Raw genomic sequence first — 24,188 nt, forward strand, 5'->3', positions numbered from 1 at the left:
ATACTGACGCAACTGTATAAACTATGTCAAAACACAATTATATCGTAAATGAAATGAACGTGAGAACACAGTCAAACTTGATGATCTGTTAGTACATTCTCATGTACACTTCTCATTCAAGACTAGCGTCCTTCTTTAACAAAACGAATGTGCAATCTGTGATCAATTGATGCAACGTTGCAGTGTTGTAAATCTCTAACTTGCTAGTTAAAAAGAAAATACTTAGTAAATAAATTGGTTTTATATTGTGTGCCGTTAATTCCCATCGCAATTTGTATTCAGCTATCTGACAGTAAAATCTCGTGTTACAAAAATACTTAAGTTTCCAAAAAAATCCCAGATATTCACCTTCAAAAGCCACTGATTGCCTTGAACGTATGTTTCGAATGTAATAGACTGATTGAAAAGTTCACAGTATTACATTTTTACAAAGACTTGAATTAGATCTCTACGTAAATTAGGACAGAAGCAGTGAACCATAAAAGTCTGCGATATGCGCCAAACACAATAAAAAAAAAATCGATCCCTATAGTTCTATAGCTATACATCACACAAGAAGCTAATATTTGTAATAATTTTTTATTACGAAGCTTTAACGTTTCGTAAAATTCTGAGACGGTCGTGTTGTGGGCTTGGTTGATTTGGTATGGAATGATCCCACAATAAATATTTCTATTAAACTAAATAATTACTTACATATCACATTAATTTAACACTAGGTGCAAATGCTAACGCTACAACAAGAAGCTTATATTTGTGTTGTGTTTTCGTTGTTACATAGCTTATTTACTTAATGTTGATATTTCTTTTAAATGTTTCAAAGAATTGAATAATGTGCCAAAGGCCTACAATTTGAAACAAAGTATTTTCGATTCTTCAAAATATTCCAATTGTTTGCCTTGATCTCTGCAATACAGCCTACACGTTTCCTTACTAGCAAAGGTTCCATCTGAAGGAACAGATTTGGTGACATCCAATTTTTTTTCTAAATTATTATACCTTCAATATATTGAACTTGATTATGGTAACTTGCTGCTTTGATTGAATTTAGAAAGAAATATATTTTATCATTTTTTTCTAAACGATAAAAGAAATGATAGTCCAAGGAATGGAACAGCTGATAATCGTACGGTGCAATGACCGGGGAGTATGGCGGATGCAATAGTGTTTCCCATCCAAGTAGTAGAAAGGTATCCCGGGTCATCCTAGCCACGTGCGGCTTAGCGTTATCCTGTAACAGGATGACCCCTTCACAATTCAGAAGTGCTGGCCTCAGAGTTTTGAGTTTTTCATGAACGCTGCTCAATTGCTGACAGTACACAGTTGCATTGTACGATGCCGCGAGCAGTCCAAACACACAGGAGGTCCTTTTTATATTGTTTTGTTGGTTTTGGAACCGGTTCATGGGATACTAGCCAATGATAACGGCGTCGTGGAGCTTCGTACAGGACCCACTTCTGATCACATGTCAACATCCTGTCCAGAAATGGCTCCTTCCTCAGACAAGACAGCAAAGTAACATAAGTGTCTGCTCACGTTGCCTTCTGATCCGAAATCAAATCATGTGGGACCCATCGACCCAATATGTAGTGCTTCCCAAGTTGATGAAGGTGCTGCCGAATGGTTTCTCCACTCACACTGAATTGTAGTCCCAGTTCCTCACATGTTTGGCCACTGTTTACCTCAATTGCTGCGGGAAGAACTTCATTTTGTACATGTGCTGGTCAGTAGCGTAGCGTTAACTTTCGCAAAGGGGAGACAGCACAGGCGCACCCACGAGGGGGGGGGAAGAGTCAACCGGGTTCCGACATCCCCAAAACTTCTGAAGTCAATATACTTTTATTAATTTTCTTAATAAAACTATGCTTATTTAGTAGAGAAATTATTGATGTAGAATGAAAATTTGATCTTACATATCATATGTACTATTTCTCTTATAAAAACAATGTAGTTCCATATTTTTTTTCTGAAAATATAAATGAAAGTACTTTACAGTTACTTGTCTTGTCGAGTGCAGAATAATATCCGTTCAATACTACATAGACGTAGTAGCTTTGATCCAGGGCCGTAACTTGTAGGGGGCAGGGGGCAATTGCTCCCCGCCGTTCGAGGGGGACCCATTTTAAGACAAAATTTTCTTACTCCATATACGATACGAGCATGAAATTATAAATGAAGCATCAAACAGATTCACTACATTACATAAATAAAACAGCACACGAAAGGAAATAAAACAAAAGAGTCGTGGGCCCATTTTAGTAAAAAAAAAAAAAAAAAGTCTGCTATTAGAGGTCCTAGAGATAATATTTATTCGTATGGCTTTGAGATTTGTCAATATTATCCTCTTAATTAATTTGTCATGTATGGAACGAGCCCAGAGGTGTAACTAACGGCCCCGCAGACCTTGTCGTACTTGAGGGCCCACAGGCTCCAGGGGGGTCATAAAGAGTAAGAGAAAGATGGAAAGAAGGGGCCCAAGAATTACAAAAACAACTTTTCTAGGGGACCCAAATACGCGTAAAAATGCTTGCCCCCCAGAAAAATCTAAGTTAGGGGAGCGCTGCTTGGATCCCCCCAAACCCTGCACCCCTCCGCCATGAATGGAGTTAGGAATTGTTTGCTCGGGCAGATCTTTTGGTCAGTGTCGGACCTGTGGAACACTTTCTACACAAATGTGGAGTTAGCATATAGGTGGCATTTTATTTTTTGTCAAAAAGTTGGAGGCAACTCCGCCCTCCCAACAAAAAATTGGGTGCGTGCCTGGTAATTATTATTATTATTTCTTCTCGAGTTCGGAACCAACATTAAGTTGTAGGGCCATGTCTCATACAGCTTCGGTGATGGAAAGGAATATGAAACTTCTAACTAAATTTCGTTATAAACTGATTTTTGCGAGGCTGCACTACTGTATATAACATATGGAGACTTAATTTTGATCAGCAAAGCCCTCAACGTTTAAATCAAACAAGCATACCGATATTAATTCATTCTGAAGAATCTCAGTATATACACTGGACACGTTAAATTGAATTAATAATTTACTTCCTATGTAATATCTTCTTATTTGCTTAGCCTTTGTAAAGTGTGATCTCTGATTCAAAAAGTAAGCTCAGAAATTGGCTATGTTTTAAACTTGATACTAATTTTCATACGACAACTTAGCATGCCATTTAATAACAACTGGTGCAATAAATCTATATCTAATCATTTAGTTTTCACATAATACATAATTAACACACGTATCCAAATTCACACAAAGTTAGCTAACGATTTTAAAAGCAACAACAGAATAGCATACTATAAAACATCTTGAGCTCGCTTTTGCCTTTCACAGTGTTGACACACTCTGATATTGTGATTAAAAAGAAGCCGAAGCTAAATCGTGGAAGATTTATATGAATTACTGGTATTCATAAAACTTACAGCAATTTTTCCGGTAGTTATTAATTTAGTTTTTTTCTTCTATTTCTTGAAATTTTCTCTGAAATATGATTGAATATTTAAAAAGAAGAGGAAAAAGTGTGTTGGATTTACAATAGTACAATTGCGCTGAGTGTGGTATCACTGCAGCTGAAACATGTCTCATTGCCAGGTTCTTTCAGCGAGCGAGAACCCACCACAGCCACATGAGCGCGCAACTTTCAAGTAGGAGCTCCACTGACTTGTTCAGCCGCGTTGAGACAGATTTCTTGATGTCTCTCTGTGGCCTGTTTGACGGAGACAGAACTTTAATTTCCCAGTTTTGAAAATTAAAATTATTTACAAATTAGATTCTACCACTACTGCTATTAACCAACCTATCACGGACCCTATTATTTCTATATTTTTCTACAACATGAAATGTATATTGATTCTTATTAATTAAGAAATTCTAAAACTATGTTCTTTTAATTTGAAAGGGTAGACAGTGTCTCAGTGTCTCATAGCACTCTACGCTACTGGTGTTGGTCATCCGGCACGTTGTGCATCTTCGAGTGTTTCGTCACCGTCCTTAAACTTGTTTAACCACCGCTGCACTGTCCGCGTATTCACGATATCCTCACTAAAGGCTTGGCATATCTTGAGCCCCGCTGCAGCGGTGTTTGACCCCAGTTTGAACCCGTACAGCATATAGGCACTTATGACGCTCGTGGAGATCCCATGTTCACTTTGTTCTTACGCAAGTTCACAGTGTAACTGAACTCCCACAACCAGGTAGTATGTTGGATATACTTACCAACAATTGACCTTCACCTTATCTCCATTCGCATTCAACTCACTGTATGAGGGCCAATGGAACACAGACCTCCACAGAAACCGACAGAACTTTCTTGGTTACTTTATATATATATATATATATAGGGGGGGGGGGATAAATTTAGTGGATTTCGTCCAAGCACCTGGGAGACATGGGCACTTCTGGAACACTGCATGTGCATTGTTTTAAGTTTTATAAAACTTGCTTCAACTTTGTAAGAGACAATCACTAGGCTACCCATTCAGCTCAATTTTTTTATTTTTGTTTATTTTTGCGCTACTGACTTAATATTTACAACTATTTTCATTTCGCTTTATTTGTTATTTTTTCTTTATTTTCATACTATTCTAAAGCTTTTTCATTAACTTCTATTTTGGATTTTTCGAAATTTTAAATTAGACTTTAGTTCATTTAGCTGATTTTAGCGAAGCGGACTAAACGAAGCCAATCCATAATAAAAGGTCTGTACTCAAGAAAGAGAAATACGTAGAAGACAAAAGTTTATAAATACAGAATTATCTCTTTTCTTTATTTTAGAAAAGGGTCTAAATATTGTTTCATAACTTAAGTTTAAAGTCCAATAAACAGTGTTGCACACCCATAATTGGTAATTTAATTTCCCTGCGGTGAGACACCTTATAGATGACAGATGACACAACCAACCTGTGACATGGACGTTTACTAAATACAGTAAATAATAATCTTTAAAGTCGTAATTCATAATACTTGAAATTAGCAATATTTGTAAGCTAGAAAAGCATTCTTTTAAAATACTAAAAAACAATAATTGATATCTGATTTGCGGAAAGTTTGATTAGTGGATACTTGTCCTAAAGCGCAAGATCAATACCTGTTGACATTATTTTATAACTGTTCTTCAAGCTGCTTATATTAACAATAGGTATACTGTCGCTTAATAAGGTGACACTCTGCTACTATGAGGTCAAAACAGAAACTCTTTCTTCTTACCTATAACTGATAAAGATCACTAACAATTAGTCGTTATATTGTTCTTTAGAACAAATTCGTAACAAATTTCAGAAGAGCAAAGTGAGTATCTTTTCAGTTTATTTTAAGACCAGGATACAACATTAGGTCAGTAGTAGAGCGATCACTTCTGGTGGTGGGTGCCTAGTTCGATCCAACTCTAGCCAAGTAGACATTTCCTCCCAATTTCTACATTTCACATTGGATTCATCATAACCACCGTCTCCCTTAACTTCGAAGCATAACCACGTGACGTTAAAGTATATATAATATAAGTAACTTTCATTACATTATTATAAGTACATTAGAATTTTAACTTTAATGAGCAAAATCTTACTTACGCTTTCCAGTCAAGCAGTGACCCAATGAAAACTGACAGTAAGAAGGTATACCACAACACACTGATCCTAGGTTCCGGTATACGTTTATGACCAAAATTTTTATAGGTTCTTTTTTGTTCATGATTTCCAGGCAAAACAACGTCATATTCTCGTTTCATTCCACTCAGGCATCGCATAGGATAAATGCCTGTTTCATGATGTAGGAGGGGAATAGGACAACGTCCTATATATTTGAACAAGTGTCTGCTCAGCATCCACATGTTTCGTTTTCAGATATCTGCAACAAATTAAAGGAAATAAATGAAAAAGATAATTAGAGCACTAAGTAATTAAAAATTACTTAAAGGTTAAATTATTTTTACCCTTTAATGTTACAAACTGTAGACAATATAAGTACCGAAATGTTTAATTAAACAAAAAGATACTTTCGACCTAATTCAATGTGATATTTATATACCATGTTACCGCCTACAGTTAATACAGAAACAATTCCACATTTAGTCGAATTTTGTATCGATCGTGGGCATAATTAATGATGAACTTCTTTCTTCATAAGATTGTTGCAATTATCTTTCTCATTAGCGTACTAAAAATCCCCACTGATCAACTTGTTCTAAGGCGGTCACCTTAGACAAATAGCGGACGAAATTACCTACATTCGGTTTTTGGCTAATTTCTCAAAAACGGCAAACTATAGAAAGAAAATAAACTGGGTTAATTTGAAAGTGCAGAAACTTTTATTTTGATGATCAATATTCCGGAATTCTACCTGGAGAAAACTAAACAAAAAAAAAAAAAAAAAAAAAAAAAAGTACACATGGAGAAGAACTTACTACCTGGAAAAGAACTGTATTCTACATTTAAACATCAACATCTCAACAGTAAAATTTGATTTTCTAAATTTTGCATGCTATGCACTAAATGCTGTGTATTAGCAGGTTCTTCTGGAACACATTTCCAACTGCGTGTGTACAATATATCAAAATGTTATTCTTCTGCTGAATGCATGTCATTTGATTCGTCATCCTGTTCGTTCTGTGGACAGTCAAGTTTGCATGCTAGTGCATTGCTCCGAGTGTCCATCTAACGAAAATTTCAGGCGACTTTTGCTTGAAAAATTCGAGGATTTTGATCCTAGGGAGGGTATTATCAGTGGATATGAGCGGACAGAACAGAAACGTTGAAAAGTACTGTCAACCTGGACAAGTATGTGATAATTTTGATACGAAAACTTGAAAAACTTGTGCCATATTCATTTATTTCCAAAGCCAGCCAGGACAGAAATACAGCCGTCATTCTTGTGGACTTTAATGGAAGTCATTCTTACATAATTCAAAACAAAGCTCACAGGTATCATTGGCCTAGTAATTTCTGTACTCTACACATAGCACTATACAATTGTCTTTCTGGATCTGTAGACCAACTATTTCCAGATTGTGTGTGGTATCAGATGACTTGGAATGTAATGTCACATTTGAATATCAGATTCAAAAAGCAATAACTTGTTTTATAAAAGATGGTATCAGATGATTTGGAATATAATGTCACATTTGAATATCAGATTCAAAAAGCAATAACTTGTTTTATAAAAGAACAGTTTCCAAATGTAAATTACTTAGTGATGGTTGTGTTGCGCAGTACAAGAATTGTAAAAACTTCATTTATTTATGTCCCCGTTATGAAGATTTCTCCTCACGTTCATCATAATCATTTTTTACTACAAGCCACCGAAAATTCCCATGTGACGGCATTTATGGGACAATTAAACGCCTGTTGACTACAGAAAAATTTCAATGATATTTTGTTGATTTTTCAAATACAGCAGAAAAAGTTTTGCCTTCTGTAGTTCTTGCATTACACATATAAATTTTAGCTTGCTGAAAAAAGAAGCTCTCATACATACACGCAAGAAGGTACAAAATTGTTTTTTTTTTTTTTTTTTCTGTTCAAAAACAATTCCTGGAGCACGATCATACAATTCCTTCTCTCCTCTAAGCCAAACCTCAACTGGGACATAGCGAATCAATGCTGATTTAGATTTCAGTTCAATTTTTCATGTTACTGCTGAAAAGACCTCTTCTCTAATAAACATCATCGACATCAACATTAATTCGCATGTGTTAACAATAACCATTGGTTTCCTGAGTTAGCTTTATCTGAAAATGAAATGAAAAATGGTGTTGAAGGGAAGTTTATGCACCCATTTCGACCAGCTCCATTCTTCACTGGCCTGGTGGGCCTTGTAAAGGGAAAAAGGACACATGTGCCGATATCTAATATTGTTTGTTCTGTGTGCTCACCCTCCACCAACTCTACCAAACGTACTGGAAGATTATATTATTTCTCAGACAAGGAGGTTCTGTTTCTGGAGGAAGAGTACAGATTGCGATTTGCTTAACAGTGGAATTGAATTACTATAGCTCTTATATGCTGAAGTAAGAAGCTATTTTCATTCCCAAGCAATTTTGCGTACTCTATCTTTATGATTTTGTTATTGTAATGTAACAGAAATGTTCAATATTTTTTTATTTCGTTGTAAAATTTGTGAAGAATAATGTAACGAACATAAATGTTTATCAACATAATACGATTTTTTTTAACTTGTATTAGGTATTTGTCCAGTCTTTCCTATCTCTAAGGTAAGATAGGTCTTGCAATAGAGAAATTGTAAATCTATAGTAAATACTAATAGTAATCCGGTAATGGATCTCCCTAACTATCATATAGCCTTCATTTCTATGTTATTTAAAGAATGATGGATTATACAATTGTAATATTAATTCAATTTTAAAATTAATTTTACTTCGATTGTAATATTTTGGAAAGGAGAAAAACTGTCATAAAATCCCGTTTCATTATAAAATGAATGATTCTGTTTTTAGTTAACTTCCTTCTCTGAGCCCTCACACATTTCAACACTAACAAAACCTATGCTTATTAATTGCTTGAGAGCTCTGTAACTGCATCAAGGTAATAGTATCCCAATACTTGCTCACATCAATGGCAGTAACTTTACAGACAACATATAAAGTTAGTGCGTCGGCCTGTCCGGCTTAAACGAGAATTTTTAACCAAAGCTCTCTCTAAACCACTAGTTTTATTCACAGTCCCTTAAAATATCTTCAACTTTAATTTAAAAAGGAAAAGAAAGCGGCAAGGAAATTATTCTGTTCAGAACGATAATGACATTATGTAAAATGAGAAATTTACCCCAAAAAATAAGTATTTTGAAGTACAAGGTTGAATTTTTTACTATTGATATGCAGTAATTTTGATGGCGTAATTTATTATTATTATTATTATTATTATTATTATTATTATTATTATTATTATTATTATTATTATTATCATTATTACAGTACAACCCCTCAAATCCGAACTAATTGGGGCTGAAGCCTGTTCGGATTTCGGGGAGTTCGGATTACCCGGGAAATAATATTACGTACTTATTTCGTCACTGAATTGGGGGTAAAACAACGACTAAGGTTAGACAGGGTGGCCCAGTGGTCGAAAGGGCAGTGACCTTGACTGGCGGGTGTACACTCATGTCTAAAGTGATTTTAACAACAGCCGTCAGCCACTCCAAACGATGTGATGTTCATGCGACGCTGACTTGGATTTGCCTCTGCGGGAAGATTTTCTAATCTTCGACAGTTAAAGATAACTGACTTCAAGTGAAAAATCAGTGTATTTTTCGTGTGAATCGTAATCCAGTTAACCTAAAATGATTTCATTGTTTCCGATTTTTTGAAATACGTAAGTAAACGTAAACTATTTCCTATTTTATCTAAACTTAACTGTATTTTATAATGTTTTGAATAAGCATCAAGTCTAAATATGTTAAAACCTTTAAAAAAACTAAATTTGTGTGAATAAATCTATTTTTTTATTTTATTTTGCAGCTGTAGTTAATTTTTTCCCCTGAGAACGTGTTCGGATTTGCCGGGTTTTCGGATTTCCGGGGATCGGATTTGAGGGGTTGTACTGTATTAATAATAATAATAATAATAATAATAATAATAATAATAATAATAATAATAATAATAATAATAATAATAATAATAATAATAATAATAATATCATCTCTACAGACTAGAAATTTCAAAGTGATACACTGTTTACATACTGAGATATATTCTTTGTATTACGTTCTACACAGGCCCGGTAGAAGTTGGGGGAAAGGGGGCAAGCCAACCATATTATAGTTTATCAAATAGTAACATCAACAATTCATGATATCTGCTCTTGAATATTTAAGTATTTTACTTTTACATAATTCTATTATCCCCCTCTACGCACACATTAAGTTAACATTCTGTAATGTACATAAAAAAACAACTAAATTTTATTAAATAGGTATCACTAACTACACGAATTAGAATTAAAATATATATGTTTTAATAGTCCCACATGTAATACTAACATTAAGATCAAGAACGAGAGATGATCTGTGAAATAAGGAAATTCAACTTCACTTGGGCTCTTGTTTAGGGTTAACTTGCGAAGTTGCCGGTCCGTTTCTATCAAAATTTTGAAAATTTACCTAGAAGAAATTGATAATTTGATTGCTTGTGTGCTTGATAACATGTAAGTAAAGCGTAATTTATGTGTAATATCTTTTGATAAGCGGTTATAAAAACGGGACTAATTCGCAAGTAGAGGGAACTACTTGTCTCTAGGTTCAGGACGGTTGGATTGTGGATAATTTTCGAGTAAACATGCCTGCAAGTGTACAGGGTCTTTGCGCTGGATGTGAACTGACAGTACTAACATTTGTAAAACATAATGTTGATAATGAGGTTAATCTTTTGAATATTCATGGGTTAATGAATGAAAGAACAAAGACCACCAACAATCGTTCACGATTTTCTGCTTGAGATAGGAGAGCTCTACAAACCTAAGTACTAAGGTAAGTGGGAAGTAGACATAACCTAACCTAAGTAACCTAGTAGTGCGTCATCCCACCTTACTTCGGCTTCTCGCTTCGCTCGTTCTTCCCTCAACTCCGCATTCCCCATTAACTACCCACAACCGTGCTCCGCGCGGCCCGCCAGTCTCACCTGTAGGTTAATAATGGATTTCCATATGTAATTGTGGTTCCTCGCCCCATACTCTCACTCTCGAGGTAACGTAACAGAACATAAAATGAGTAAAGTTGAAAGATAGATATTGATTAGTAGAAATTGATAATTGTAGATTTTATTATGGTTTTTGTTGAAAATTAGGTGGACGGGTAACTTTGAAGTATTTCCCTTGTTTACAATTACAGTTGTATTTTTTTAAATATTTATAGTAAGTTCTTGTTTAAAATCTTAAATTAAACTCGTTTTTTATTGTAATGCTCTGCGTGGACATTACAAGAGTTAAATATTGTTTCATAATTTCTTGTTAATGGTTTCATCTATTCTATGTTGATAATTTGTTGTTGATTTTGTTATAGCCTTCTATAATGTTAATTTGAAGCATTGGTAAACAGAATATAATTCTGCAACTTAAAATTATGTTGATAAAAAGGAAGAAAAGAAGATTTACTCAAAAAAATATAGTCTTTAAAATAACAAACAACTGAAAAATGTGTACTTCATCAGATTATAGGAGGCTTGTGTTAATTGCTTTAATTATTAATAAGTGCAATTGAATATTTTGAACGTTAATTCAAATACAAATAATTTTGAGGTGAAATAGCATAAATAGTTTTCTTTCTAAAAGTGACTTTACTTGTTTATAGTAATTATAAGATGTTACTTGAAATTATGGAGCTTTAGCAAGTGAACCCGTTCCGGGTTCTCGTTAACAAAATCTGACTACTTCCTACGAAATTTAAATCTTTATTGGAGCTTTGTTAAAATTTTAAGTGAATCTGCTGATGGCGGAAGTCTTACCAACTTTTCTATTTAAGATGTTTTATGCTGATTAACGATTATGGTGGTGTCTGAAGTAAGCTAGAATATATCTACACACATATTTTATCAGTAGTTCTATCTTACTCTAGGGAATATCGTGCTGGAATTGTCTTCTTTTAACTGCTTGATGTTAAGTTTAAGGTATGTTTGTTTATGTATAGAACAAAGTTACGAAGAGAATCTAAAGGAGGAAAATATATATTTATTTATGTTCCTAAATATTATGTTACGAAGTTTAATGAATGTTGCATGATAATACTAAATATTAATTTTATAGATATAAAATAATGAAAATAATGATAAAAGTCTATGAAAGCAAAGATAATGCATAAGCAATACTATTAGCTGAACAATATAATAATCAGCACTATTCTCTAATTATAGTAGCAAAACATTACATAATATATATACAATATTACAATCGAAATGATAAATATGACTAACAATTTGTTGGTAGCCTTGTTTTCTTTGATACCGAGAGAGTGTGAATTTTAGTAATATGCACAGATAATGTGATATTATGTTATGTACATATTTGCCTTGTATATTTACATTTTGTAATAATAAATTGTGTTTCATGTCAAATTCATTATAATAATGTATTGTATTCCGATCACTGTTTTGATAATCTAATATATGTTCTTTCTGAATGCAACTATGGCAAATGTTCGATTCCTTGGGGGTACGGACTCTCTACATTTCGAACTTGGATGCATTACTGTTGTTGCTTGGAGCTATGCTCTAAGCTGGCGACTCGAGCCATACAAAGTCGACTAGCGCAGTTTTCTTCAGATTGTGCGTTGGACGACTTTAATCCTAAAAATATATTTCCGTTACGTGTTATTAACATCAGAAGCTTCTCACCTTTGTTTATAACGTCTAAGTTGTAGATGAAGTGAGGGAGAGCAGGACAATATAAATGAACCACCTGCACACTATACCAAGAAGAAACATACCAAAACAGCTTAAAAAAAACTATAATGTTATTCAAAGCTACCTGAGAAAAAAATATGTGGCATACGTAATATCGTATGTTACATTTGTAAATCCTGTTATTTTTGGACTTAACGTACAGCAAGCGTATAACTGAAAACGCATGTTTTATAATACTTTCTGAATAAGAGTTCCACCTATACATACTTTCCGAATGAAACAATATAGGTGGTCAAGATCTCACATACAAATTGACGTACATAACATATAGCTGACGAAGGTAACATACATGTATGTATAAGACTCTTAGACATCAGACATCCTGCAACGGCATGATGTAACACCTAAGGGCAGTGCCTATGTAGCATGGATAATGTATGCTCCGTCCTGATTTTTATAGCAAGCAAGAGGATTCCGTATATTTGTACGATATACCACTGTCCGAAGAACGGATTTTTCTCAATGTAAGTAAAACGCTAAACCCATCTAGTATCGAGTAAAAGCATCACTGCTTCTTTCATGTTGAATTACAACATTATTACGCGTACGCGACTAAGAAATAGTTCCAATTTACAACGTTTTTGTATGAAAACTTGCTACGTCCACGGCATCCTCCACCCCAAATACAATACAAAACATTCTGCTACTTAATTTCTCCTCTAAATCTTGCAAATTTTTACTAGTCCTGGGTCCACAACCAGGAATTTAATCCTTAAACCTAAACGTTAAATATGTTCACTTGCTGAGTTACTGGGTAATTTAGCTTAACTTTATTCTTCTACGAGAACAAAAATATGAAAGTCGTTACTTTTTCGTTGAATGTTCCACCACAGTTCTTGTTTTACCTATCACAGCACAATAATTTACTAGAATCAATCGCCTTTAACGTAACTCGGAGCTCTTAATTCACTTCACAACTAATTGTTCCACAATTAATCTGTTTGCTGTTGACGAGGATTTTGCAATGCATGTATGTACTACAACTACACAATAGAATAACAATAACCTACAGCCGTTACTGCAATCGACAAAAGATAAACGCTTTGTTCCTGCTCCTGTTTTTATGATTTGGCTTGAAGTAATGCCTACCTCCCAGATCGCTATTATAACTGTGGCGTGAAGTATTATGAACGTATTCCTTCTTTTCGGAAAACTTGCTTCAATATGTATTGTGTCATTTCATATCGAGATTCGAGAAGACTGATAAACTTTACTTTAACTCCTTTAAAATATGTTTAGAAATGTTCGTCAAATACTTAAAACATAAAAATTCTTGGAATAATCTCTTTTATATTGCATTTTATTCTTAGTATTTACATGTAGAATTAATCGAGATTTTTTGCAAGCCTTCCGTGAAATTTTAGGGGGGCCGGCCCACCCTTGCCCCCCATGGATACGGGCCTGGTTCTACATGGCGTCAAGAATGACCGGGAACGCCTGAAATTCTGAAATTTTGGTCTCCTATATCTCACATGATATTAGGAGGACGGAAGAAAAATTTTGCAGATCTTCATACATTAGCAGTGTTAACAAGTAGAAGAAGTGTAATTAAAATCTGACTCGGTGGGTGACATTTCAGATATCCTCAGGGTGATTTGACGTGGAATGAACCACGTAAGAACACTAGGTTTACAAAGATACGTTCATTCTAAAGCCGATAATCGAGGTCACTTCGAACATTCAAAAGTTCGTAATTCCATTGACCCAACGAAAACCAATAGTTGTTTGGTGAAGGGGTATATCAAGGTACAGCAGTTAGTGTAAAAGGGAGAAACACATTAGTGAAATAAAAAGTAATAATACAAATTTGATTTTGATTTGATTTTCAGTTTAGTGTCCTTTGTAGCAGCAAGGCTATTTCAGACGTGGACCTACAACTTAACGACGGATACAAACCAATGAGCTCCCGCTGGGAATCGAACCCGGGTCTCCCACGCCAGTGAAAGTAAAAAATGTGCTGCAATCGGAATATGTAATTTGCAGCGGACAGTTGAAAGTTTTATTTGTTAGCTGGTAAAAAGCTTCCAGTTCAATATTTAGAGTGATTTTAAGTACAGCAGGATATTAGATACCATAACTGATTCTCCAATAATTAACGGAGTATTAAGGCTTCTCAAAGTTCTCTGTAGGAGCGGAGATGTGTGGGTGAATTACTGGGACATCATAATGGACTAGTGAATGGAGATTGGGAAACTTTTGAACTAACCATGTATGGTGGTGGCAGGAAATAAAAACATAGTGCACAGCATAAGATAGTCAGTTGGGCAGGTTGCAATTGCCGGCGAAGAGATAAAGATTTAAATGACTAATACATAACTTAAATACTGTTTTTATTTCTTTAATCCATGCGCGGCGAACATTTGAAAACAAGAAATGGGACTGATAACCGGACAACCACCCCAAATGATAATCTATTTAATTACTGCCATATACTCTAGGGTGTATATTTCTAAAATAAACTAATTACCTTGTACCACGAACGTCATTCCCGTTTAAAGTTCTAGTTTCATTATATATTTTTTTCTTTTTTTTCAATTTATTGATAAGTTTGAAGCATCATTCCAATAAGATTAACGAAACATAAAGTTTGTAAGATTTATTCATTAAAACTCTCCTGTAAAGAGACTAATGAAATATAAAACTGATCAACTTCACTGTGAGAAAACTGAAAGGTTAGGCATTTCAAGGAGATCGACTTTATTTATTTTACGAGTGTACAATTTAGAGAGCTCATTAAAAGGAAATGAAAATATGTAACCAAGGGCGCCCATGTTGTGGTTTCCAAGGGAGGGGGGGCAAGTATAAGTGACATTTCAAATATAGTTTCAAAATTTGCTGTAACTATTCTAAAAATTCAGTTGGCTTTTCGATTTTCCGAAGCACAATTTCCTCTAGGGAGGGGGGCAAACGCCCCACCTTGCCCCCCTAATGGGCGCCCTTGTATGTAACTGTTTTTAGTTTCATTATCAGGGATAATTTTTTTTGATTAGATAGATAATAATATGCCAAGGGATGTCACAAGTAGGAGAAAAACTGATAATATATGGGGGCTCGATAGAAGACCAAAGTTACGAAAATCCTTTATTTGTTGCTGTAAGTGGTCTGAAGATTAATATGTAGGTCTTATGTTCGTTATGTATGTAGTTTGTCAAAATTTTGCTCTAATATTTAATCACACACATACACACAAAAATGTATTCAACTGAGAGTTCCTTCATTGTGAATAGATCATTACTTCTTCAAGCTGCGTTATTTATTGAATCCAAACGATATCACAAGGTAATTTATATCTATAATTTGGTCATGAATATTTCGTGTTATCGTCCTTCTTTTACTAACTAAGCACGAAATGCCCGAAAAATTACTTTTGATTATCTTCCTTAATAATTACCTGTCTCAGTAGCTCTCTGTAGTACGTTCTTTTTAAATGTTAGTGGGCTTAATTTCAAATTTTCCAATGTCTTCTTATCGGAAATTTATTCTGCATGTTTCCGCAAGAGAACAGGAATAGTTGCTTGAAGTCAAAATAGGATTCAGTCAATCTACCCGTACCTGCTACACCATCCTTAGCATTAGCCTCAATGCAAGTATTTAATTTCCTAGTTCTTATATTTTTCATCCCCCAGCATCTTGCATTTGTTAGTGTGAAAAATCTTTTATTACACAGTGACTGTAGACCTAACATTCAGAGTTTCATCATACAAAATACAAATTCTTCACAACTCATTTCCACGAGTAACTTAAAAACAGATATTGTATTTACCTGTTCTGGATATTCTTTCTTGAAGAATCATTATAATATAAGCTATAAAAAAGAAACTTTCACTTCATTCGCCACCTTCTAACCATTGATCAATCTTGAAACCGCACATCATGTTAATTACAGCAGATAATTAGATCACAAGATATTACATACCAATGGCCGCAGTTCTAAATATTTCATATAAATTATGCGCGTACTCAAAAATTTTTTAAGGGGAGGAGAAGCTAGTGCCATCCTCAGCATATTTTCGAGGGGAACATATCTGAACTTTGTGTACTAATTTGAGTACAAATACTAAATATATCGTTGCAATATTCGGGTGTGATCTCCAGTGATACACCGCACGGGTGGCATTACCGAGCTATGTGATCATGGTTTCTTTTCATTAAAAAAAAAAAAAAAATAGTTTGATTAAGGGTTATGTTCCTTGGGTCCTTTTTTAGTAAAGCACTAATATGAATGACAGGACGACATTTTAAAAAAAGAAATAGTATTTCAGTTTTTTTATTTATTTATTTTTTAATGAAGAAACACAAAATATAGCTTTACTAAGGTAAATCAAAGGGTGACGGGGGTAAAGAACATTCTCTTTTTCGTCAATCACCAAGAGATATCCTAAAATCCATCTTTGATACTAAAAATATCGTCTGAAACTGAATAATATCCAATAATGCTAAAAAAAAATGAAATCTTTAAGTTTAACGTCCCACACTTATGCCGGTTAGGCTAAAGGAGACGGTGATAATGAGAAATGAGTGAAATGGTGGAATGAAGGAAGTGGGAGGAAACGGGAGAACCTCGAGAAAACCCACGAGCACGGTGTTTGTCCACCACAAAGTCCACACGGCGCGAGCTGGGATCGAACCAGGGACCCCAAGCACCGGAGGTGAACGCTCTACCACTGAGCCACCGCGCCCCCAATGCTAAAAGTAGTTCAGCATTCTGCTAAAACTGAAAATTCTCATTTTCTTTTCTTGTATTACTGAAAGTACTTTATACTTTCTAACTTTCGACTGTCCCCTATAACCTTGTTCACGGAGGATAGAAACAGAAGGAAAAACAAAAACATTGGGAAAAATAAATAAATAAATAAATAAATAAATAAATAAAGGAAAGGATTCACCAGGGTAAAGCAGTGCAAAAAGAACACTTGTCTTTGCTGCCAGTGAATTTTTCAAAATTTGTCTGTTGAGAAAAATGGAAAAGCTTAAGTGATTGGAACAGTAAACCAATGAGGGGTATTACGAATAACAGAAGTGAAAGAATTTAATGTGAAATAATTAAAAACTTGTTACGACATTGATGGAAAAGAAATTATATTCTGAGTGATGTTGTAGAAGGTATGATGAAAGGAAAACAAGGTAGAGAAATATAAAATTAATGGAATATAATTCCTATATCAAGACGAAGTTCCGTAAGGATTGTAGTGTATGAAAACTGCTATGTGTGTAGTAAGTGACCAACCAGTAGTGGAAGAACACTATGATTAATTGTACTGGTAGAGGTAGAAGTAGCCACGAAGTCATAATTCAGGAAATCCATCTTTTTCTCAACTAACTCTCTATTGAAATCAGAAGTGGTTCAAATCAGCCATTTTCGGTTTCAACGTTTATCGCCATAGAACAAAATGATAATAGATAGCGAGAAGCAGGTTTTGCAAACGATTCAGCGTCTCAAGGCAACACACCATGATAATCTTGAACACTTTACTAAAACTAGAAGTGGTTCAAATTAATATTATTTCTGGCTTCAATTCTGATTTCCACAGAGCAAAAACAGTAAAAGATATGAAGATGCGGTTTTCAGCAATCGATTCAATGTCCCAAATATAAGTTCTACCTTCTCCTTTAACCCTTTTCAAACCAGAAGTGGTTCAACTTACTGACATCCGGTTTCAATGTTTATTCTTACAGAATAAAAACGGTAACATAATGATTTTTTTTTTTTTTTTTTTTTACTCAAAGTCCTGAGGCAAAGTACCATGATTATCCCACACACTTCATCAAAACCAGAAGAAGTTGGCATTTAGGGCCTACTACTATTTCCGGTTTCAATACTGATTCTTATAAAATAAAATCGGTAGGAGATCGAGATGAGGTATTTTTTTAAAACTGATTCAGCTTCCCAAGAATAGATTCCGCCTTCTCCATTAATCCTCTATTAAAACCGGAAATGGTTCAAGTTAACAATTTCCGGTTTCAACATTTATCGCCAAAGAACAAAAATTGTATTAGGTAGCGACAAGAGTTTTTCTGCAATCTATTCAGGGTGTTAAGAGAACATATCACGCGCGCAACACTCTATCAAAACTGGAAGTGGTTGTAACTTACTACTACTTCCGGTTTCAATACTGATCTCCGTAGAGCAAAAACTGTAAGACATATAGAGATGCAGTGTTTTGTAATTGATTCAGCTCCTCAAGAATAGGTTCCGCCTTCTCTCATAACCGTCTATTCAAACCAGAATTAGTTCAAATTAACGCTTTCTCGTTTTGACCTATGTGGTCATTTAACAAAAAGAGTAAAGCATAGCGAGTAATGGTTTTCTCATAGGAATTCAATGTCGGAACAGCTTCGACTTTGGTCTTATTAATATGTTTCAACCAGCAATTATACATATACTTCTTCCAGTTTGAGTACTGATTTCCCAGTTTGGAAGTTTACTGTAGCTTCATACTGTGAAACGAAACTCACTTGTCATTTATCTATCCTCAAGGTGCAGTTATTCCTACATATCTGCCTATTGAACATCTATTCCATTAAGATCTTTCAGCAACCTCGTGAAATATAATTGACTGTCTAAGTATGTATTTTATGCAAAAATTGACTTTATGTTATTTAACTAGGTTAATAACATACCAATAGCTATCTGGGTACTAAAGAATCGTTTTCGCGCAGTATATTGCACGTGCAGCAATCTGAAACGGAAAAAAAATCTGGAGTAGTAATAAAATGATATAAACCAGTCTGTCGCATATCAAAGTCCTTCATCATTGCACTAGGGATTAGTGTTACCCACGAGACAAGACGAGCTGAATCTTCGAGTTGAGATAAGACGAGACAGAGCTCTTTCTACAGGTACAGATATACCTACATTTTCGAGACCAGACAGTCCAAAAATCTTTTAACGTGAGCAACAATACTAGGAGTTTTTGAAACAAAGCGTAAGGAACGACATGGATTGTGAAAATTATTCCAGACAACCAACAAATTGTCACCATTTTAAGTAAAATAAACTTGATATTTTAAATAAATAAAAAAGGCAAACCGAGATCGAAGTTCCACCCTACCCATTCCAGCAGCTAGTTTATTATTATTATTATTATTATTATTATTATTATTATACTTATTTACCCTCTTTGTCACTGCAAAAGTTCCAAATAATAATTAAAATTTTAATTATATTTGTTTTCTTGTAATGACTGGGAACAGAGTTTTGTTTTACAGAGAAATTAAATGATTTTTAAGTGATATATGCTTGAATATTGTTATTTATCCTTAATCAGTACTTTAACGGTCTCCCCGTGCCCTGACTTCCCGTATACAATTCGTTGCGTCGGTAGTGGAAGGATTGACACATGGATATTTTGATAGAGCATATACTAGTTCTTATACATTTCCCCGAGCCGCTTGTAACAGATTCTGTAGTTCTCGAGCTATGGAGCGTTAAAGTTTATTTTCGAGTCGTTTTCGGCAGCATATAACTCTGAAAGGGGGCGTTTTTCGGCTCATGTTCACTACAACTTTTTCTTTCATTTGATACAAGAAACCACCTCACGTTGTTTGGTAATCGAATTGTTGAACTTACAGTACTGTAGTTTGGTAATCGAATTATTGAACATACAGTACTGTGTTATGTACCTGAACTCTGTTTCTGGTTGATAACATACTGCTGCTAAATGCTTATTAAAAAAGTGTTGTTATATATTACGTCCGCCTACGTAAGTTTATTACATACTCACTTTTTTAAAAAAAATCACGAAATTCATCTTAGTACCTCAGGAAGTGTTTCTTAAGGGGTGACTTACATTACTGGGTGCAGATTCCACTTAGAATGACTTACTTGTGGTGGGTATAAATACATGTTCAGAGATATGCCATTAAAACATATGTGCAAAAAACACGAACCACCTTGTGCTAGATAGCCACTAAAAATTGCATCCAACCGAGTCAGAGCAGGGGCGCAGCCCACGTGGGAGCGTCCGTAGGGGTAGGCGTGCAAACGATGATGGATATGTGCGTGAACAAAGATAATGGAAAAGCACTGCATTACTATGGTTTACAAGTTACATATCTTTGAGTCACATTTATCGTTGGAGATTAACTTCTATTTTGATCCACACATGAGGTATAGTGTATTATATATATTTCTATAGAATAGCTTTTTATCTCTAGTTTTTGAACCGGAAGTGGGTACATATTGAAACTTGGTTAGAAGACTCAGTTCTGTCTGGTGCTGAAAATCTACCATATTGAATTCAAGATGGTATTGACACTCCAGCTTCCGGTACCCTCCCCAAAGAAATCCAACCAGACGTCCAAAGTCAATTATTACCCAGAAATGGAGAGATTAAGACTATTAGCTCAAATTTGTATAACAGAGAAAATACTATCCTAGCGGAAATAATATCCTCATACTTCTACACTGCACAAACGGACTCCATTTGCAACAAGGAAGCTGAGGGGTGCCACCACAAATAATTGTTAGAAAGTTTAATTCTTTCACTAATTATCTTCTAATGCCTTCTAGACTCTTTATTTCTTTGATCCTACTCACAAACTGAGCACATATTTATAATATTCCTGCAACCTTACATGGCAAAAAGATTAAAGATAAGTAACTGATCAACTTCTGTTACCCACGCTGCGATTATTTATATCATGGCAAACCGAACACAATCTAATCTAACTTGTTTTATAATCTGGTGAGTTAACAATAAGTTATGCCTATTTTAATATTTAATACTTACAAACGCGTTGATCTGTAAACTTTAACGTAATATGCTTTCATACTCATGAGCTATCAAAACGATTACCCGTTCTGAAATACATGCGCACTAACCTATGCTAGGAGGTCACTAAAATCTAGCCGTACTGGTTTACTTTTCGCGGACCACTAGAAAGAATTGCTGCAAAATTATAATTCTTTTACTAATTTCCTTCTCATTGTCCCCTCAAAGGTTTTTACTGGGCGACATGAAAATATCTGACTTGGCAAAGATAAAATTCAAGAGGACACCAAAAGTAGTTGTTGAAAATTTACAATCCTTTTACGATTTGCGTATAAATACGGCTTCTGAATGTGTGGCATAGAAACTAGTTATAAAACACAAACCAACCTGTGCTAGGTGGTCACTAAAAGGACGAATGCTAACCTAGTGAAGACAGGGCAAAGCTTGTGGGCTCGCACGGTAGCATATCTGAAGGGTGCGGCCGCGTCAGCGATGGTAGGTATGTCCATAAGCGAGGGTAGCGATAAGAAGTGGGTTTTGGCACTGATACGAGTTTCAATAGCACTAAGTAACGCTCCACTTGTAAGCATAACATATTGATTCTGTGCACTGTGCAGAAATATACCGTCATTGGAAAACAGCATCTAATAAGGCCATCTTTCGTATGTACTCACTAAATTTATCTGTCGTAAAGCACTTGTAATGATTTTACACTACTATAGTGCGTCCAGTAAGAGAACGTCTCTGACAGCTCGCAGTGACATTGCCACTACTCGCTTGTCAAGGTTTTTTTCGGTGCAACTGTAGTGGCAATTTAATTAATGGTATAAGACAGAGTGATCGTGGTTGGTAATACTGGTATCAAAGTAGGGGCTGCAATGTCCCACCGCATGTGGTAAGAAACGTCAGAGACCATCTCTTGTTGGCCGTGCTATAACCCTACATTTGTAAACTTAAAATACAGCTGTATTACTTTGTATTTAATTCTGTCAGCAGCAGAAACCTGTTTCTTATAAACATGTCTTTTGATGCAAAGTATTGAATTTTACCTGCTAATCTTCCAAAATGTGGTAAGCCAAAACTACACCAGCTCTCAACCTAGCACTTCATCTATTACCGGTAGGGTTTAGGACAGCCCATAGTTTGTGGCTGCGTATTCGTTCGGAGTAGGTGCGTCAGCCACGGTGAGTATATACATAAAGAGAAGTTCAAAAAGAGATACTAACACGTTTGGTTCTACGAGCTAGCTTTTCATTAAAATTGCATAATAATGAACGAAGCTTCACGTCCTTTCTATGTTCACAAAAGTCTTACATTTTCTCAGCATACATGGGCAGGTTTTTAAAACTACTCTTCCTTTGAGAGTTAACAGATTTCACTGTAAGTGTTCAAAAACGTCCCTATATTCTTAACCTGCACTATCCGAAAACATAAATAATACTCATTACTGAAAACTAAAGTTTTTTTTAAGGGATTATTGTAATTTTCTGCAACACGGAAATGGCCTTCAAAACATTGACATTTATTACTCTTGCACTAAAATTTCAATGAATTGTTGCTATTTATTCAGGGTTAGGCTGATATTCAGTATCTCCCCCAATCTTGCACATATAAGATTTACAAAGTTACTTACTTTACAAGATATAGCTGAGCTAGGCACAGCTAGCGAGCGAGTTAGAAGCCCGCCAGGGCCCTTGTACTTCTACCTTCATCACAATTTAGACAAAAGCAAGGTACTCGGGTTCTGGAACCATGAAACAAGTTGGGGGAGATACTAAATGGCGTCCCAGGGTTATATAATGTTTGTGATCTTTTTTTTATTTTTTTCCGGTAAGAGTGCACCGGTGATGTCGAGGTGTATAAGTTTGGCTGTAAATTACGTTTAATGCGAGAAACGATATGTAGAAGTGGGTACTATTTGGAAGACTTGGAATGTTTTGATGATTCAGCAGCATGGTAGTCGTATAGGATGACGAATCGGTGCGTTGAATGTGATACTTTCGCATTGAGGTTTACAGAATTATAAAATAATAATGAAGAGAATCTATTATTTTTTATGAGAACCACGGATTACTGAATTTACGTGATAACTGAAGCTTCTATGAGAACTGGTTCCAGCCACTGTTCTAGTTTAACTAGTCTTACTGGATAACCTAAACTTACCTAACCTAACGTAACAATTTTTGGTAAAAGTGCACTTTGTGAAATGCTTTCTTGTAGGTTTGAAACTGGAGGGGCACCTCTAAACTTAAGACTTAAGTTTCTTAGATAGGTATGGCTCCTATGAAAGTTCTCCTTAAAGTGCACTTTTGCTTATTTTTCTATGCTGTACAAGTACGTGAGAAAGGATTTATTATGTAAATGGATTGTAAATTTAGAATTCGTTCATATTCCAGTTTTACAATACCCAGGACTTAACTTTCTAAGGAACAGCCACGTATATTCTACACTCCCCTATGATATGGCAATATTATAAATAATCCCTTCATCTAATATTTACTGAATAGTCAAAACAAAATTGTATTAGCATTCGAACTTAATATACTAACTGATTTTCAAGAATTTTAGGTATAACAGAAAAATGCGATCTGTCGTTATAGCCAATAGTACATAAACTTCTTTTTTTTTACTCTTTAATAAAATATTATTAATAATATGACTCTTTTTACCTATTTTCGAATTAAACATACATATCGCCAATGCAGCAGTACACTCCCAACTCGAAATAGCAGACAGCTGTTTTGACCAATGGTATTTAAGGAAAGATGGAGAGCTTGAGAACAATACGAAAACGCAATTGCGAAACAAACACATAGGCCGATATGAAAAGGAATTTCTATAAATTATAAGGCAAAAAATCACAAGTAGTTATATATTTCGTTGCGAGTTCCATAAATTCTGCTTGGAGGGGAAAGGGTTCAAACGGTTGCAATTGGCTATCTAAAGGGTACTCAACCAGACCGAAAAGAACATTTTTTTTTTTTAAGCTTAGTTTTGTGTTACACACCAAGGGCATAATATCGTAGTGGTAATAAAATTTGTATATTACGATGCGATTATCGCCATAAAGTTA

At 34.9% G+C, this 24,188-nt stretch overlaps 1 protein-coding gene across 4 annotated transcripts in view; it reads right to left on the bottom strand.

Moving 5' to 3' along the window:
• The window catches only part of MICU1 (Mitochondrial calcium uptake 1), a 416,685-nt gene extending 392,724 nt beyond the window's left edge, over positions 1-23,961 (bottom strand). For 2 of the 4 annotated variants that reach the window (XM_081728781.1, XM_081728780.1), the window contains exons 1-2: positions 23,785-23,941; positions 5,566-5,842 (exon numbers count right to left, since the gene is read on the bottom strand). In XM_081728781.1, coding sequence (XP_081584907.1) covers positions 5,566-5,825 — 260 coding nt within the window. In that variant the 5' untranslated portion in view covers positions 5,826-5,842; positions 23,785-23,941. Of the gene's footprint in view, positions 1-5,565; positions 5,843-23,278; positions 23,557-23,784 lie in introns of those variants that run through there. The other 2 variants (XM_081728782.1, XM_081728783.1) reach the window with 2 other exon arrangements.
• Positions 23,962-24,188: the final 227 nt, after the last annotated feature.

This window comes from Thermobia domestica, chromosome 10, assembly GCF_964235325.1.
Source record: "Thermobia domestica chromosome 10, izTheDome1.hap1.1, whole genome shotgun sequence".
Lineage (NCBI taxonomy): Eukaryota > Metazoa > Arthropoda > Insecta > Zygentoma > Lepismatidae > Thermobia > Thermobia domestica.